This window comes from Mesitornis unicolor, unplaced genomic scaffold (genome assembly GCF_000695765.1).
Source record: "Mesitornis unicolor isolate BGI_N332 unplaced genomic scaffold, ASM69576v1 scaffold12161, whole genome shotgun sequence".
In the NCBI taxonomy this organism is placed as follows: Eukaryota; Metazoa; Chordata; class Aves; order Mesitornithiformes; family Mesitornithidae; genus Mesitornis; species Mesitornis unicolor.
The window spans coordinates 34,825-52,326 of record NW_010161730.1 but is presented as its reverse complement, the minus strand read 5'-3'; the positions used below and the strand labels follow the sequence as shown (position 1 = coordinate 52,326).

The window sequence follows — 17,502 nt, the reverse complement described above, 5'->3', positions numbered from 1 at the left end:
TCCCCACCTCATTCTGTGCCTTTGTAAAAGCCCTTCACTAAAAGGCTATTAGACAAGGGACATATCGTGTCCTCACAACGCAATCCGGGCACGCCGCTTAAGCAGGATCAAGCTCCAATCCCATTCTCTGCATGTCAGGCAGCAGAGCCGTGTCTGACCCCCGTCCTGCAGCATCGCAGGCGTGCAAATATCACATGGGCATGCACCCTGCTCCTTGCTGCAAAAATGAGATCACAAGGCTGGCTTCAGTGGGGAAAACTGGGGAGCAGAGCACGGGGCCGCAGCACACAGGGAGCGCCCGGTCCCAGGCATTACTGACCCTCCTTGCACTCCAGGGCCACGCGTGACTCCAGGTTGTCCATCTGCATCTGCAGCCTCTTGAGGGTCAGGTCGTTCTCCCGGGACTTGCGCTTGTAAGCGATGAGGACAATGATGACGATGATGAGGAGCAGGCTGCCCCCGGCTGCGATGCTGACGATGGCTGGCAGAGTCAGGAGGCTGTCTGAGATGATGCTCACTGATCCAGGGGAGAAGATGATACCACCAACACGCACCTACAAAGCACAACAGGGGTAACCAGCAGTTCGGGGAAGGGTGTCACAGCTTGCCCCAATGCCCTGTCCCTTCTGGCCAGGGCAGGTACCATGGGGGCTGTGCAGACCCCTCAGGAAGCCCTGAACCGCCTTTGCTTCAGCCAAGAGCATAGCAGCTCCAATCGCCTCCATACTCAGAGGGCGCAGCTTATGTGAACACAGCGAAGCTTCAAGTCATGATAAATGTGCCAGCCCTTCACTATCGGGCTCTGTTCTTATTATCTGATGGCTCCATTTGACTTTCATTTTATAAGCTTTCAACTCCCTTTTGTAAACCATGGACATTAGCAACCCAGCGATAATTTCCCTGACAAGAAACCGGAGCGACTGGAAAGAGAGAACAGAGAAAAGAAAGCCCGTGTGAAAGCTACAGCACAAACAGGCGGGAGGTTAACACTGGGACAGGCTGTTCCTGGATGTGCCCTGGCCACAGATGTGAGCAACTCTCAGCCAGGTTGCGCTTCTGTGAATCCCACTGTGATAATCTGAATATGTTTTGGATGCTGAACTTAAAGGGAAATAAATCACAATTACAACCTCATCTGGGCTCTACTCGAGCACTTCAGCAGCTGTGTGCTTGGTCTGTGAGTGGAGCAGAGGAAGCAGCGATGCCCAAAACCAAAGCAGAGCAAGACCCCGACTGTTATCCTGGACCAGGCTGCGGATCCAGCCAGGCCAGTGCTCAGGTGGCCCTGGCTGCTTCTGCTCCAGGAAAAGGCAGCGCCTTTCCACCCGCCGAGTAGATCAGCTCTGGCTAGAAGGACACTGCCAGAAAGATTGCCAGGTGATGAGTCCCGGGGAGGGAAGAAGTTTCTCCTTGCTAATGCACATCAATATTTTAAGCTTCCAATTAGACACAGAGATCTAAAACCCTACTGATCCTTGGACAAGAAATTGCACTCAGTATCTGAGCGAGCCAGGGAGCTAGAGGAGGAGGAGGAAGGCTGGGCAGGAGGAGAGAAGGGATGCTGACGGGGGTGTGCGGTCCCTCACCATCACTTTGTGCTGCCCGGTGAGGTTCGGGGGCTCGCACAGCAGCTGTGTCTCGGAGACGGTGACGGCACAGGGTGTTTCTCCGATCAGGACGGTGTAGTTGAGCTTTGCTCCTCCAGGAGCGGGTGGGCACAGGTTTCTGCCCTAGGGACAAGGGGAGAGAAGACTTCACAAAGACGCAGTGCGTTTCTTCAGTTTCCATCTCATTCCCATCTTGCACAAACAATGGGACCCTATCTAGTCTATTCTGTTTTCCAAAGCAAGTATAAAAAGCCTTTTTCTGGGATTTTTTTTTTTCAGCTTCCCACCAGGTAAGGGTCTCCTTACCTTCAGGATGATGGGTGACCCCGGCTTCTGCTCCAGCACCCCGGTGGGGCTCAGGAGCTCGAATGTGGGGTTGGGGTAGTACATGAACTTGGTGTCGTTGTAGACCAGCAGTGACTGCACGTTGTTAAAGATGAACCCAAACTCGTCTGGCCGCTCCACGGCATCCAGACCGGGCCGGTACTCCAGGGTGATAGGGGGCGCGAGGCAGGCCAGCGCCGTGGCATTCACCACCTTGCAGACCTGCGGGAAGGGCGATGCTTTGAAAGACGGCAGGGAAAAAACTTATCCTGACCTGGGCATTGAAGTTCTGATTCCTTAAATACTCCCTGAAATATTGCTGCTTAAATTCCTTAATATTCCCCGACTCCTTAAATATTCCCTGAAATTTTGCTGTTTAGGAAGCAGCAAAAGCCCGACCATTTGGCCTCCCTCCGTAAGTGCAAGATTTAATTTCACTCAATTTTGCGTCTTCGAAATTATTTTGGTAGCGCTGTAACTGCAGCTGCTAACAACAAAATTAGATGTCTTTTTAGAAAGAGCTCAAACAAAAAAGGTTTTCAGAGGGGAAGGGAAAAAGGGAATAGGAAAAGACTGCTAAGTGATCTGCCCTTTCTGTGATAATACAGATTCAGACAGAAAGATCACTGCATAAACCTGACATTTTTCAGTTTTACTTGGTGAAAAAATAACACCCAGCTTCACCAAAACACCAGAGCCTCATGCCCAGCATCCTCTACGGGGCAAGGAAGATTATTTATGGAGAGGCAGCTGGAGAGAGACTGGTTGAACACAGCAGCCTCGGGGCTGGCAGGTCTCGGTGCCCAGCTTTTACAGAAAGAGCAGGACTGAAATAGGGAGTGTGGAGCAGTGGGGACAGCTACACTGGGGCTTCCCATCACAACGAGCCTGCAGAGCTGAGCCAGCTACTGGAAACGGGAGGATGCTGGGGAGAGGTCTCGGGGCTCAGAGGCTCTGAAAAAGGGAGAATTTCAGGAGCGAAACAAGTTTATCTGACCCAAGACAGAATTTGAGGTGATGGAGATGACCTAAGATGAAGTCCACCATTTCTAGCTTTGAAAACTACTTCCTCACCAACACAGTAACTGGCAAGGAATTTCCTATTTCTGTGTGTCAGAATCCCTCTTCCCAGGGTCCCCAATTTGGGTACATCAAAGGAAACACCCCCAGAGCAGCTCTTGCCAGGTCAAGCCTCCCCACGCAGGGAGCACTGGCACCAGTAACCACATGCGTGTGTTGGGGTGGGATGCTCCCAAGCCCAGCCCAGTGGCACCGCGCTGCCAGCAGCCACTTACGTTGACAAACTCCTTGCCATTGTACTTGACGCGGATCCTTGGCTCCTGGATCACATCCAGGTTGGAGCCGGTGATGGTCAGGGGCGTGTGTCCGCTGCAGAGAACCGGGAGACACTGGATTAATACCCCAGGAGGGACTGGGGCTGTGTTTAGAGACCATGCGTGACAATAAGGGTGCTCGTTGATCCCAGAAAGATGTTTTCTGGAGACACTTCAGGCACCAGCATGGACTAATACATAGTTGCTGGGATGTGCTGTCTCCAGTTAGCTAGATTACCTGCTCCCAGCTGCACCCTCTCCCAGTTAACAGCACCACGAGGCAGCGGGATGAGAAATGGGACCAAAGAAATCAATTGAGCTGAGACTAAATACGTAAGACAATAAATTAGTCACAGTGTTTAATGATTTACACAGCGGTGTTTTTAAGGAGCACAAGTGGTACGTGTAGTGAAGGAACTGACATTCGCTTGCATCTGGACTGCAGACACAGCAAGATGTCACTTGGAGCAAGGAGGGACGAAGAGCACCCGGTGCCATCGGGGCAGGGAGGACACAGCCCCCTGGGCTACAATCCCCTGCTCTCCTACAGCCAGCGCCCCTGGGCAAGGCCTTTCACTCCTGGCTGCTGCTCTCCCATGTTAACTGGAGCAGCACAGCCCAGATTCACCCCAGTTCTCTCCAGCAGAGCCCAGCTGCTCCCTCAGGCCACCTCTGTCAGCATTCCTGACCCCCTCAGCAAATGGTCTCACCCTAAACCAGGCGAGAGCTTCAATTTGGGCTCAAAGCAAATACAGACCATGCTGCGAGACACTTACTTCTTCCATGGGCAATTTTAAAAAATAATTGGAATTTGAAATGAAGAGCTGTGTTACAGCCCTTGTGAGCACAGCCATTAAAGTCACACCAGGGGACGAATACGGTCCAGGGTTTGTATCTGCAATGACATCACGGTGATGTGACAGCACCGGCCGCCCCGTCCCTAGCAGTGAATCTGGGATAAACAGTACATTTTGATTAGCATCCGCTTTTTTCCTTTCTTGGTGGTTGCTGGTTTTGTTTTATTCCAGGACTACAAGAGGAGCCTTTAATGAGCAATTGTGCTTTTCTTTAGCAGATGGAAGTGATCGCGGGGCTTTATTTGTGCTCCCAGAATCTTGGTGCAGGCTGCTACTGCTATAATTGCCTTAGTAAATACAACTACTTTAGTAACTCTGGACCCGATTTTTGATAAATGTGAATGCTGCAGATGCCCAGCCCCAACAAATGCAGGATGCTGGGTGAGATGTGCATTGCCACACAGACCCTCTTTTGCCCTTGCTGAGTGTATGATGAGAGAGAAGACCCAGACTAGGCAAGCTGGCTCCTGTCCCACTGCGGGAGCCCTGTGTTACCTGGTGATGCTCCACTCGGGCTCGATATGCTGCACTTTGGGGTCGTCGATGTACTCGAACAGCAGCGTTTGCTCCAGCTGTGCCCGGTCCACGCTGACAGAGACGTGCACAGCCCCCAGGCCGTGGGCTGAGGGGGCCGACACGCAGACGATCTCGTTCATGGATCGCCTGCACAAGAGAGGAGATGGGGAAGCGTTAATGGGCAGTCACCGTGTGGGGGCAAAAAACTACAAAGTCGTGATGGTTGGAAAATACCTTTAGGATCATCAAGTCCAACCGTTATCTAACTCTACCATGCCCACTTCTAAACTGTGTCCCTGAGCACCATATCTAGATGACTTTTAAGTACACTCAAGGTTGGTGACTCCACTGCTTCCCTGGGCAGCCTGTGCCAGGCTTTGATACACCTTTCAGTGCAGAAAATGCCCCTTTGTGGTGGCAAACAGGCTGAGACACTGGCCAGCCCCATCCTCTCATACATGAGCTATGGACATGGGCAGGAGGGCTGCACTGGTATGGGAGAGGACCCAGAGAAGAACAGCACATGCTCCCTGAAATTACTCTTTTGTGCCAAACTGCAGCCGCCCGCATCCCTCTGCGAACCCGCTGCCTTCTGTCGGGCGTGTGAAAACAGATGGCCGCTTTCTAAACGGGATGCATGAGCTCGCTCAAAAGCCAAATTCTTCCCCTCCCCACCCAGTGGTACACACGGGCCCTTGTGAGCAGCATAATGGAGCCTGCACGGCCCCCGCTGGGGAAGGGCAATGCCACCATCACCGCTGCCTCCTAGCTTTGTCTGCCCGTCAGCGTCGGGTGACCCTGGCCCCGGTGCTCCTGCCCGGACACAACAGAGCATCTGCTCCTGGCAAAGAGTGGCGGGGGAGCCAGGCGCTGCTGGAGCACAAAGGCTGTCTGCCTGGCTGGATAGATGGACGGGGATGGATGGGTGGAGAAGGGGAAGGAGATCCCAGCGATGCCATTCCCCTGCTGGGACAGAGCTGCAAGGAACTGCAGAGATCCATGGTGAGCCTGGACACTGCTCCTACAGAAAGCACTGAAGTGACAGCCCTGGGAGGCCACTGCTTCCAGCAAAGCTCCGGGGTCTGTACTGGGGTGAGGGGGTGATGTGTGCTCTGTTTTCCAGGGCACATCACTCAGCACCAGGCATTTCAGGGAGTACTGAACACCTCAAGGTCCTCAGCTCACACCTGGGCACACCTGTCCACTGCAACCGAGGAGACAGAAACAATCTCCTAAAATACACTAAACCAATTGCAGTTTACAATTTCTATTGATGCAATTACACATCTGCCCCTTCCCACTCTCCTCCTCCTTCCTCACCTTATTCTCACTCTCCACCTAGGCTTAATTTAACTCTGTAGGCATCCTTGTGTGAGCAAGGATGTATTTTTACAGATGTACAAAGTGCATTTCTCCACCCTCCTTGCTGATGCTTGGCACGATCCCGTGCATGCCCCTGCCTGCTGCCTGCTCCCTGCCCACTGCCCACTCTGCCATGCCAGCGCAGCCTGCTTAGCTCTGGCGCAAGATCCAGAGTGACGCATGGCTGCTGGCAGAGCCACTCTCCGCTCCCTCTGATCAGTTAATTAGCTTTCTGCACTATTATTGTGTCGTCATGGTGACTCTACCCACTCCTCCGATCAGAGAGGGGAGAATGGGGGAAGCTGTAGTTAGAGTGAATCTCATTAGAAAGCGCTTCATCTAATCAGGCTCCCCCACACCCTCGAGTACAAATGGAGTTCATTGCCTCCAAACAGCCCAAGCACAGCAAAGTGCACAGCGTGGCCCCGCATGAAGGACGGTGCCGTGCACGTGCTGCCGCTTGCTTTGTTGAGGTTTCTGCTCTCCTGCTGTAATCAGAGCACACCGAGAATTCAAAACTCTGCCAGGGTTTGCAGGTCAGTGTCTGCAGGCTGCCTGAATTATAATCATATATTTAAGGGATTACGTTTTGGGGCTGGTTGTGCTCTCAGGCTGCTGTGTTTGTGGTAACGCCATTACCCATGGGCAGCTGAGGATGCAGTCTGGCATCTGTGCCTCAGATACGGGGAGAGATGTGGACAGATAGATCGGTTACAGGGCTGGGCACACAGAGTTCGTCTGTGCTCCGAGACCTCCCAAAGCCCCATTTTAGGCTGGACCCAGAATAAGCACCGCTAATATCTCAATGTGCTCCCACATCTGAACGCCCACAGCACCCGTATTGGAGAGCCTCTCAGTCTTCCAGATGAGAAATTCCCCTCCAGGGCTCTTTACATTCCCAGGAACTTCCTCATTTCCTTCTGGGAAGCCTGAGCGAGGATCTGAGAGGCAGAATCCCTCTGCACATCACATCGCTTTGCTTATCCCACGCAGGCTGTGCCCATGCTGTGAAATGCACAGTGCCAACTGCCTCGGGCACCCACGCACGCTGGGCGCAGGGCACGGATGTGTACGTGATGCACACAGATGTATACTGCGCGTATCTTTTTTTATCTAAGCCCCAAGAAAACCCATTAAACCCTGCAAATGTCAACTCTGCGTTTACACTGCTGGGTGAAAAGCAAATTTGCCATAGGAATCCCAGGGGAGTTTTATGGCTATGCAAGTTTCTCCGCAGAAAGCGTGTGCAGATCCCCGCTTTGCTCTGCTATGCAAGAGCCCACCCCTCGCTCAGACCATTTCTGGGAGGATGAGGTACCTGCAGCAGCGGGCGCAAGAAAAGTGATGCGAGCTGTTGATCTGTGAGGAGACAAACTAGAAATTCTCATAAATGTTATATTTCCTTCAGAAAAAGTTATGTTTGCAGCTGATATGGTGTGGGAGGAGCCCCTTACCCATAGAATTCACAGGTCTGGTTCCCCAGGAGCACCGAGACGTGGCTGCCAGCCCCCAGGTAGTGCCCAGAGATGGTCACCATTGTCCCTCCTGACTCAGGGCCGCGGCTGGGGTTCAGGAAGCTCACAGTTGGAGTCTGCAGAGGGAAAAGGACAAAATCAGTGCTCACCTCTGCAGGGCAGGGGACAGCAAGTGGTCACCCTGGCCCCGTGGCAGCTGCAGAAGCATCTTTGGCTGAGCAGGGATACCCTTTCTGAAATGAAAAGCAAAACGGGGATGTGTCCTGGACACCTGACCAATCTCCTGCTAAAGTTTAGAACCCGGCTCTGAAAGAATCTCAACAAAACCACTGCAAACTTACCCTCAGAAAAATTATTTACCTTCTACTTTGTTCTTAAACAAAGGTGAGTTGTTGGCACTGCAGTTTCAGAAGATAAATATATCCCAAGCCAAGCAAACTGCCACAATGGAAATTAAACTCAAATGTTTAAAGTTTGTCAATGTGGTAAATTATCAAAAAAGACCCCATCAGGGTCTGGTAATGGGAAATAAATAACAACTTCAACAGAAAGGCAGCACCATCAGCTCAAGCCTCACATGAACCACAGGCAGCATGGCTGTGAGGGCAGAGCCTGTGTCCCATTGCTAATGGAAAGATGCCCTTAGATCCCGCTTGACATTTTATTGGTAATATTATTGCAGCAACGCCACTTCTTTATCCTGATAGCTATTCATCCCACTTAATAGAATCTGCAGAAAGCAGGTACCTTTTTATTTGTTTTCGTTCAGTGGATATTACCGAATTGTTTCACTAATGCTTTCCCATTACCCTCTCCATGACGCCCAGCTGCAGAGGCTGGCAGGCTCCCAGCTCTGCTCCCCCGGTACCACCTGCTTGGCAGCTCCCAGGGTTTGTCCTGGTTTCCCTGTTTTCACAACACGTGTTTGCTGGGTGCCACTGCATTTGCAAGAGCAGCTAAGACCAAAACCTTGTTTGACTCCTGAACAGACCAGAGGAAAACACACGATCCATCCTGTTGTGGATCATTATTGAATAATGTTGCAGGAGGGAAAGATTTGTCCTTCAATTGCTCATGGTCAGCCCTCAGCTCTTATCCTAGCTGGGGTCAGGAGTTGGACTCAATGATACTCGTGGGTCCCATCCAGCTCTGAATATTGTGATTATCCTAGCTAATGGCAACGCTGGACAATATGGATGGTAACAGCAGTGTTTACACTGGGCAGGCTTGGGAGCACTTCATACAGCCAAGAGCAGTAACTCCAAAATGCAAAAACACCCCCTAAGGATGTCCAATATACAACTGCCCATCCAAAACCTTCAGCCTCCAGCCCAGCCCTGGCGACTGCTCCCCAGGTGAATTGGGAACAAGATTTTTCCATCTTCAGCTCACAATTTGGTGATAATTATGACAGATTTACAGATCCAAAGGAGCTCCAAGGTTCCAGCTGAAACGGCTGTAATGGAGGTGACAGCATCGCTCCCGTGCGGCGTCAGCCACCACATGAGCTCACTAAGGCATGAACCCTCCCAGGGTCAGAGCACAGCTCTGTGTTAAGGTACCAATCAATTTCACTACCGACTTTAATGGCATAAACCAGCTATAATGGAATTTGTGGCGGCACTGAAGAGAAAAATAGAGGCCAACTAACACAAGGAAATGAGGTGCTAGAAGTTTTAGGTGCTTGAGAAAAAGAAATGATGTAATCAGGGAAAGTGCTGAAAATCAGAAGCAGCAATGCAAAGGATGAGAACACTCGTCATGCACTCACCAGGCTGCTGCAAGGTCCTGCTCCAAGATTCATGGCCACAATTACCTTCCTCTGGCTCCTGGCTCTTATTTAACCCAAACACAAGAGCATCCTCCTTGTGTTGCAGGGAACCTGCCTTTCACTAATGGCAGAGGGGTTTCTGGCATATTCCAGCAAAATGTGGTGATATTTTACACCTCTTGTATGATGCTGAATAAATGAAAATCCCAGGGGAGAGTGTTGCTTACAGCACTGATAGGGTGGCAGGGGCTGGGCTGATTTCTCTCTCAATTACTTACAAATTGTGGGCAATTGGTAAGTGGCATTTCCCTGCATACAGATTCTCCTAAGCACAAAATCAATGTGGCTGGATGAAGTGCCCTGTTTAGGCAAAACTGCAGATATGAGAAACCCCAGTGGTGGCTGTTAAGTTTATGAATCAAAATACTGCTAATTAAACAACGGAAGGTAATGACCCACCCAGCCAGTGAAAGCCCACCAACCCAAAGAGCAGCTCTCCATTAAGAAGGGGAAGCCTTCACTGAACCAACATCCTTGGAGGGGTAAGCGATCCTGGCACTTTAAAGAAGGTTATCACTATTTTGGAGGTGCAAAGCTGGAACCAAATGCTGTGGAAACAGGTTCCCACCTAAATCCTTTTTTATTCTGTAGATCTGAGCAAGTTCTAGATCCTGAAAACTGGGCTTGATAACTGGGGCTATCGATAAACCATTCCATGGGGAAAGCATCAGGAAAAGATGGGAATTTAGGACTGACTTCTGGCACCTAACCCTGTCCATCCAACACGCGCGTGAGGAGCATGGCTGTCCCCGCGGCGGCCAGACACTCACCACGAAGACGTACTGCTGCGCCGACCTGGCCGTGAACTCAGGCTTGCACTCCCCGATGCACAGAAGCACTGGGCCAGAGCTGATCCCGGGAAGTGCCTGCCCCATTTCACAGACGATCCTGGAAGCAGAAATGCCACAGTGAAGCTTTGGCAGGAGGCACCAACTGTGCCCTGTGCAGCTCCAGATAAGGCTGGCTTTTTTTTTTTTTCCCCTTCTTTTTCCACCCCCCTCCCTCTTTAACTTTGATATCTGCCTCTTTGGAAGAAGTTAATTACTGAGTCTATTTTTACCTCGTGTAGTAATTTAAAGAAAAAAAAATAAAAATTAGACATAATTATTACAAGCTGTAAACTCCAGAGCAAAGCAGAGCACTAATGGCAATATATTAGCCAGTAGCAAAGTGAGTGCGAAGTCCTTAGAGTAACAGATGAGTTCATTAAGGGAACAGCTCACACTGCAGTCTCCCAGTTAATCAAAAATGGAGAAACCTGCTCAGGGATGACAGAGACAGCGGTGGAGAGCAGGGAGGCAGGGCTGGCCAACACCCTGCAGGCTGCTGCTAGTACACGGAGCCGGTGGCACTGACTGACACCCATCCCAACTGACACCCATCATATCTCCTGCTCCTGACGTGGCTGGGAAGCTCAGGATGGGGGCACCCTGCTTTTGGGCAGTGGGATGCAGTGATATCGGTGATGAGATGCTCATCCATGTTCGGCCCTGAGAGCAAGACCAGAGCAGGACCAGAGCATCCCGTCCCCAGCAAGGCTGGGGGAGCTTTTGCAGAGCAGCAGGGGAAACGCTCGCTCTTCCCTCATGTACAAATGCACAGAAGGCTCCAATTTGCAATGGCAGCGTTTTGGCTGGCTTCAGCAGCATTAAATTGTCTATGAGTAAAATAAAATAAAAAGAGCAAGGGAAAAACAAACCTGCAGACAGCATGCACAGGTGATGCTGGGAGGCCTAACGCAATACACACACACCAGTAAAGAGCTCTAATGTGCAAGCCCTTATTCCTGCACATCAAAACAGGTTGCCTAGAGAAACTCTGCCTTTGGAGAACGGGAACTGCAGCATCTTGGCTGCATGCCTTCATCTGCTACACTCCCCTCTCACTGCCTTTCACCCAGCCATCGCCCCTGTACCCCTGTCCTCTGCCTGCACCTTCCTCACTTCTCCCCCTCCAAACCAGCAGTGAGGTGAGGGTGGGGGGCTAGCATTTGGGGGGAGTGACCTCCGCTCAGGCCAGTCCCCAGGCAAGCACAGCAAGGTGATGTGGTCCCTGACACCCCAGGCAGGAGAGGAAGGCTGAGGTTTGCTCCCACAAGAAGCAAGGACGCATCAAGCGTTATATATGGGGAAACACCAAATACTCAATTATTTGATGGGTACAAGCAACCAGGTACACCTGATCCCGATTCCTGATAAAAGCCAAATTCCCAGCAGGTACCTTGTTACAAAATGATGCATTCAGCAGAGCTGTGGGGTGCTGATTGCTGGGCTAAGTGGCCCTTTCACCAACATTAACCTAATTGCTGGCTGATAGATTGCATGGCTGGAGCATATGGTTAGTCATTACAGTCTTGGAATCCAGTCTGCCCACAGAAGCCTTAAGAGGGTCCTTTTATCTGAATTCGTCTTTAAAAGGCAGTTCTCATGCTAACGCTTGCTGTTATCTGCCCAGGGTAAATGTTTTAATGATGTTAACAAACTTTGAAAGCTCAAGAGCCATAATTAGAGTCATGATTATAAAATCAGGGTTTCATACCATCAAAGGAAGATGATTTTATAATCTTCCATCCTTTATTTGAAAAATAAAACAAAATACTGCTCAGCAGAACAGCCCAAACCGCGAGCACTGACAGCGCTTGGAGCCACTCCTGCACCACCACCAAGGATGCTCTGCACGTTCACAGCGCCCTTCAGCCGGCAATGGGATGCGATGCTGATACCCTGCACACACCCTTGCTGTACGAGAGGGGACATTAATGTCACTTCTGTCTTACAGGTGGGGAAACAAGAACAAGGAGGGAGTGAAAACCAAACCAAACCAACATGTGCCAGCAACAGGTCCTTCCACTGCACTGGGGATCACTGGGACCCACCAAAGGTGTTTCTCCATCAGAGGACAACTGCATCCAGCTGCTGCCGAAGCTGGGGCAGATCCGTGCTGCTGGGACCACTCATGGGCCCTCTGACACCCACCGTGAGCAGCCACAGCCCTGCCACACACTACGGTGTCCTGGTCCCCACAGGTGAGATGAGACAACCCAAGGGGAGACATCACACATTGCTCCTCTCCTGCACCAATGACCCCCCAATGCACCCCTCAGCACCGCAGGTACACCAGAAACACCCCCCTCACCCAAACAGCAACAGGGGCATGTGTCACTTTGGGAGGTTTATTTGCCCATCCTCTGTTACATGCCTATTTTCTAATTTTCGGCTGACGTTTTTCTTAGTGAAATAAATGAATTGACTCCAGTGGAGGCCCATTCGGATTAAGCGGCTGTCACCACCTCACCCGCCTAACAAATGGCTGCATGCAGGCGGCAGCGCCGGCTGAATGTCAAGTGTGATGTGGAGCGGAGGGGGCAGAGAGGCTCAGCATCAACAGCAAGGTGCTCATCAGAAAAAGTTGCTTAGCAAAGCAGGAACCGCAGGGTGGAAGGAAACAAAACACTTAATGAAAGCTTAAAGGGCTGCTTAACCCCTGGAGCGAGCTGCCGAGCACCTCGTGCCCTGGTCCAGGCACCATCCAACTCCAGACCCCATCCCACAGGGCTGCGAAGGGTGCAGAGGTGGTGCCCGGGGTCTGGATGGGTTACTGGCTTCCTCTGTGGTTGCTGAAGGTCAAGGCAGAGCTGGGCCAGCCCTGGAGACGCGCGGAGAGGACAGGAGAGGTCCCCAGGCCACTCACTGCTCTGCGACGATGTACTGCTCGGGCAGGGGCCGGCACTGCACCCCCGCCACCTGCACCCCCTGCGCGATCTCCGAGAAATCCAGGCCCAGGTTGACGCCGCGGATGGTCACCCTCGTCCCTCCTTCGGGGGGGCCCGACACCGTCAGGATCTGGAGGGAAACACAAGACAGTGACGCTGAGCTGTGTCCCCACAACACCCACACTGCTTCAACCCCCAACCTGGCTTGGAAACAGCGTTTTCCTTGCAGGTTGCTCAGGGAGGCTGAGTGCTGCAACCTCCACCAGTTCCTGCTGCCAGACCCAGGCCAGCACCACCTCCTCATGACCCCTCTGGATATCCTGGAGAAGCCCAAGGATGCCAAAATCCATGTGCGCTTTGCTCTGAGAGAGGCCACCAAGGTCCCTGAGCTTTCCTCCAGAAAGGAAGACAAGAATGGCTACTTTTTTATATATAAATAAGATCTATATACCTTCCAGAAGTAGCCTGCTGCTTCGGAGAACTTTGTTAACTTCTGCCTTGGCAGCTCTCTGAGCATTAATGTCACATTTTATTAGGAAGTTGGCACCTCAAATGACTTACAAATGTTAAAGGGTGAGATGTGTGCTTTAAAGGTGCCTGTTTATAGCCTGCCTCAGCCGTAATAATCTCTGCTTCTGTAGACTTTCATTAAGGACAATACCACTTCAATTAAGAACATAAATTCCAATAATGTATAGTTACAAAATTTGGACCCAAGACTCCCAAAACACTTGTCCTGAATCTGCCACCAGTCTGTTATTGCTCTCAGGCGAGTTACTAATTTTCTCCCTGCTACAGCTGTTATTAATAAATAAACATCATCCATAATAATGCAATTTAATTAATTTAATGGACAAATCTTGTTTATGCTTGTTTGTTCCACCCTTGTCTTTGGCAAAAGATCTGAGCTCGTCAAACCCTTTTCCTCAGCCTTTCCAGATGGTTGGCTGCTTTTCCTTCACCTCAAGAGCTCGCTGTCCCCTGGATGGAGCGAGCTCGGGTCCCTGCTGAATTGGCCACCCGTGCTGGGGTTCAGTGGCTCCAGACCCCCAGCAGAGCCCTGAACTGCCCATAGATCGACCCACCACCTCCTTCCCCTCTATATGCTTTATTCTCTACCTCCCTTTCCCCTCGGCCGCACCACCGAGGTTTCCAGTTTCTTCCCCATGCTGCACTGTTTTCTGTGATACATGTCTTGTATCATTTAGCTCCGCCAAGCACTCAGTGCCCATAAAAGACATTACAAAATCAAGTTGTACTGCGTTATGCCGAGTCCTGGAGGCCTGCACTGGAGGCACTTCACACGCTTGACAGTTACAACTGTCCTCTGCAGCTCGGGATTATGTTAAAACACATTTGCTGGAGCACTTACACTGCCCAGCTCCTTGTCTCATCACTGCTCAAGAGAAGTCGCCGTTTGCCATTTCCCGACCTTGCCACAACCGGCAGAGCCAACCAGCCCCACCGAACAAAGCAGAGCCCGTTCTGTATTCTGAAAGTGTCCTGACCTGGAAAATCCCCAATATGGAGCTCCACTCGACCTAGATTTTAGTGGCCGCTAATTGAACAGTTTTGAAGTAACTGTGTCATAAAGCAGCCCCAGGGTTAGAACAGATGCATTCAATTAATTACAGCTGGAGAGATTCAGTCAAAATCGCAGAAAGAAGATGAGTCTTAAAGGTCCCAATGCACCGGGTGCTGTTGACCCCTGTGAGCATCCCGAGGTCACCTCGCTGTGCCGCAGATGCTTGGCCAAGGCAGCTCCACCAAACCCAGGCTGAGCGCGGGGTCACCTGAACCCGGGGCCGTGGCAGCTGCTCAGGCCGCAAGGACAGTGCATATTCCTGGTCTGAGACAGAGAGGATTGGGAAAAAATATTCCCCACTTTCGAGAAATACACTTTAGCAGAACAGCTTTCCACTCTGAGGTCTGTGGAGGATCATGAGAGCCTGCAAAGGGCAGCTGAGGGAAAACAAAGCCTTTACCAGGAATTGTACATTTACTGTCTAGGGGTCTGCATCTCTGCATCTGTTTTTTTAGGTTGTTTGCAGAATTGAAGCAGCTGGAAAGTCACTGTGATCTAGAGCAGGGTGTGGGAGGCAGGGCCTTTGGTTTTGCTGATCCTCCAAGTTATTCTAAGCAGGTCACCTCTGCATCGGCCTTGCCTCGTGTGAAAGAAATAAGCAACCAACCCTAATAACGCACCTTGATGCTGCTGCTCAGTGAAAGGAGTAATGCAAGTGTGAGGCACTGTATCATTCACAGAAAGGATCCAAGTGCAGCGATGAAGAGGTTGGTGGTAGGAGCTCGGTTATCCTCACATCGTGTAAGGGATGCAGACGCACCATGGCATTTCTGGTTTTGCTGCTTCTCACAAGGTGGGGATCCAGGAGCTCCCCCACGGTGCCAGCATGCTTCCCTTCTCATCCCGCAGCAGACATGGCTATAACAGCACAGGAGAAATGTTCTCGGCCCCACATCTCGCCGGTTGCATGGTTCAGCCTCCAGAATTTGTCTGTGCACGGGAACAGGGACGTCCTCCTGGAGCTGGGGGCGAGCCCCAGCCTGTTCTGCACCGAAACCACTTGGCATCTGTTGGGGTGCGTGAGAGCGCGCGGCTCGCAGACTGGATGGCGTAACTCCTGCCCCCTCCCAAAATGTCATCCACCTTTGCCCCCTTTGTGCCGCCTCCCCCTGCTCGGAGCTGGCTGGATCCCAGCTGATGAGCCCAGTGGGAAGTGGCACAGGAGCACTGTCATCCTGGCAGGACCCTTCCATGCCTGATAGTGCATTCAGAACCTAATGACTATCTCAGCAGAGCAACTCCATTATTAAGCCTCACACTGCCACCCCCATCAGCTGTTTGTTGTGCTGATGTTATATTAATGAGGCCTGCAAATAAATGAATAGCAGATCAGAGTGTCGCTCGTTCGCAAGAAACCCCATTTTTATTTATTTATTGCGAAGACCACAGACTGTGTGGAGGTTTGATGCTGTTAAAGGGACACTTGGTGACAGCTGGGCCTCTTGCTCAGAAAGAGAAGGGCTGTGTATGTCCTGATGCTCATTTACCTCCATCACTATCAAAACACAATCTCTTACTCGTTCTGCATCCCTGAAAGCACTGCCAGTGCCTTCTGGAGGGGAAGTGGGATGAAAGGAGTTAACTTGTGCTGCTGAGAGGTTTGGGTTTAGGAATATTGACCCTGCAGGGTTTCTACTGGGGCTTTGCCATTTTCCATAGACCTGAGTGCTCCAGAACTTCACAAATTTCTGTACGAGTTTTTAGCCCTATGCAGTGCCCTTCCCATCGGTGGGTCTCAAAGCACACAAAAAAGGCCACTGGTTTTCTCTGCTTTCCCCTTCCTTTTCCTACATCCGTGAAAACTGCAAACTTGACTTTCATGGGGGAAAAAGCTGTGAATTGCTAAGGAGAAGGGTGGGAGTTCACAGAAAAACGCCAAACGCTGCAAGACCCGAGATAAAATCACAACAGCTCACAGGAGGCCAGGGACAATACAGCCCCATGAAACCTGCATTTTCCATCACTGCCCCTCACTGTGCAATAAGCCAATCTGCCAACCCAAGCACAGACACTTCCCACTCATTCCTCTCATCTCCAGAGCCACTCGGGGCCATCTCCCAAGCCTCCAGAATACCCCTGGTGAGGCAATCCTGCGCTTCCTGCTTTGACAGCTGAGGCACAGCCCTGGCAATGGAGAAGAGAAATCCCCACCAGCAAAGCTCTGCTCTCTCCTTGGACACAGCCCAATGTGTTGCTGTCGAGCTGGACAGGGATGAAACGTGTGGTGGCAGCGCCGTGCCCGCAGCCAGCCTGGCAGCGCAGAGCCCAGCCACTCGCTGGCCGTGACAAAGTGTTTTTTCCTCTTCTCTGCTCTGCTCAAGGATGGGTAAATAAATAAATCTACGACTTCTTCAATGCTACAACTGTCTGAACGTTTTATGGTGAGGAAAATCTCAGGCAGAGGCTGTTTCGCATCTTGCGTCTTGTATAGCATGACCTTGTGCCAGCAGAACAGCATGGGGATAGGAAAAGTTTGGTTTCTGACCACTGGCAGGATGAGGTGAATATCCAGTCAAGCCTTTAAGGCTCATTTTATCCCTCTGTAAAGACAGAGATGACTTGCCAAACAAACAAAAACCCGAACGAGGGAAGGACAGACTCTCAATGTTTCTTAGCACGAGCGCAACAGGGCACTTTGATCCAGCGTTGTGTTATACCCATGCCTTCTGCAGCAGGGACATGCACTTAGGGCAAGGGAGTCTTTTCTGGGGAGTTAATTAAGTGAGAAACCAAAATCTTCTTTCATTCCCACCCGATATGGGTGTCACTCCTAATAGTAACGTTAACAGACCGAGTGCAGTTTTACTGGTAAAAATGCTCCTGGGAGACGTTTTGCATCCCTCAGTGGTCTGAACAGAAACATCCGAAGCATCAACTACAGACTAATTAGCTCCCTAGT

General features: G+C 51.1%; 1 protein-coding gene across 1 annotated transcript in view; it reads right to left on the bottom strand.

The window, feature by feature from the left end:
• LOC104547637 (plexin-A2) overlaps window positions 1-17,502 on the bottom strand; it is a gene marked incomplete at its 5' end in the record, with an annotated part of 57,184 nt that overhangs the window by 19,385 nt on the left and 20,297 nt on the right. The window contains 8 exons of the mRNA XM_010193422.1: window positions 320-554; window positions 1,587-1,730; window positions 1,914-2,153; window positions 3,227-3,320; window positions 4,618-4,785; window positions 7,455-7,591; window positions 10,077-10,194; window positions 12,997-13,148. Coding sequence (XP_010191724.1) covers window positions 320-554; window positions 1,587-1,730; window positions 1,914-2,153; window positions 3,227-3,320; window positions 4,618-4,785; window positions 7,455-7,591; window positions 10,077-10,194; window positions 12,997-13,148 — 1,288 coding nt within the window. The remainder of the gene's footprint in view (window positions 1-319; window positions 555-1,586; window positions 1,731-1,913; window positions 2,154-3,226; window positions 3,321-4,617; window positions 4,786-7,454; window positions 7,592-10,076; window positions 10,195-12,996; window positions 13,149-17,502) is intronic.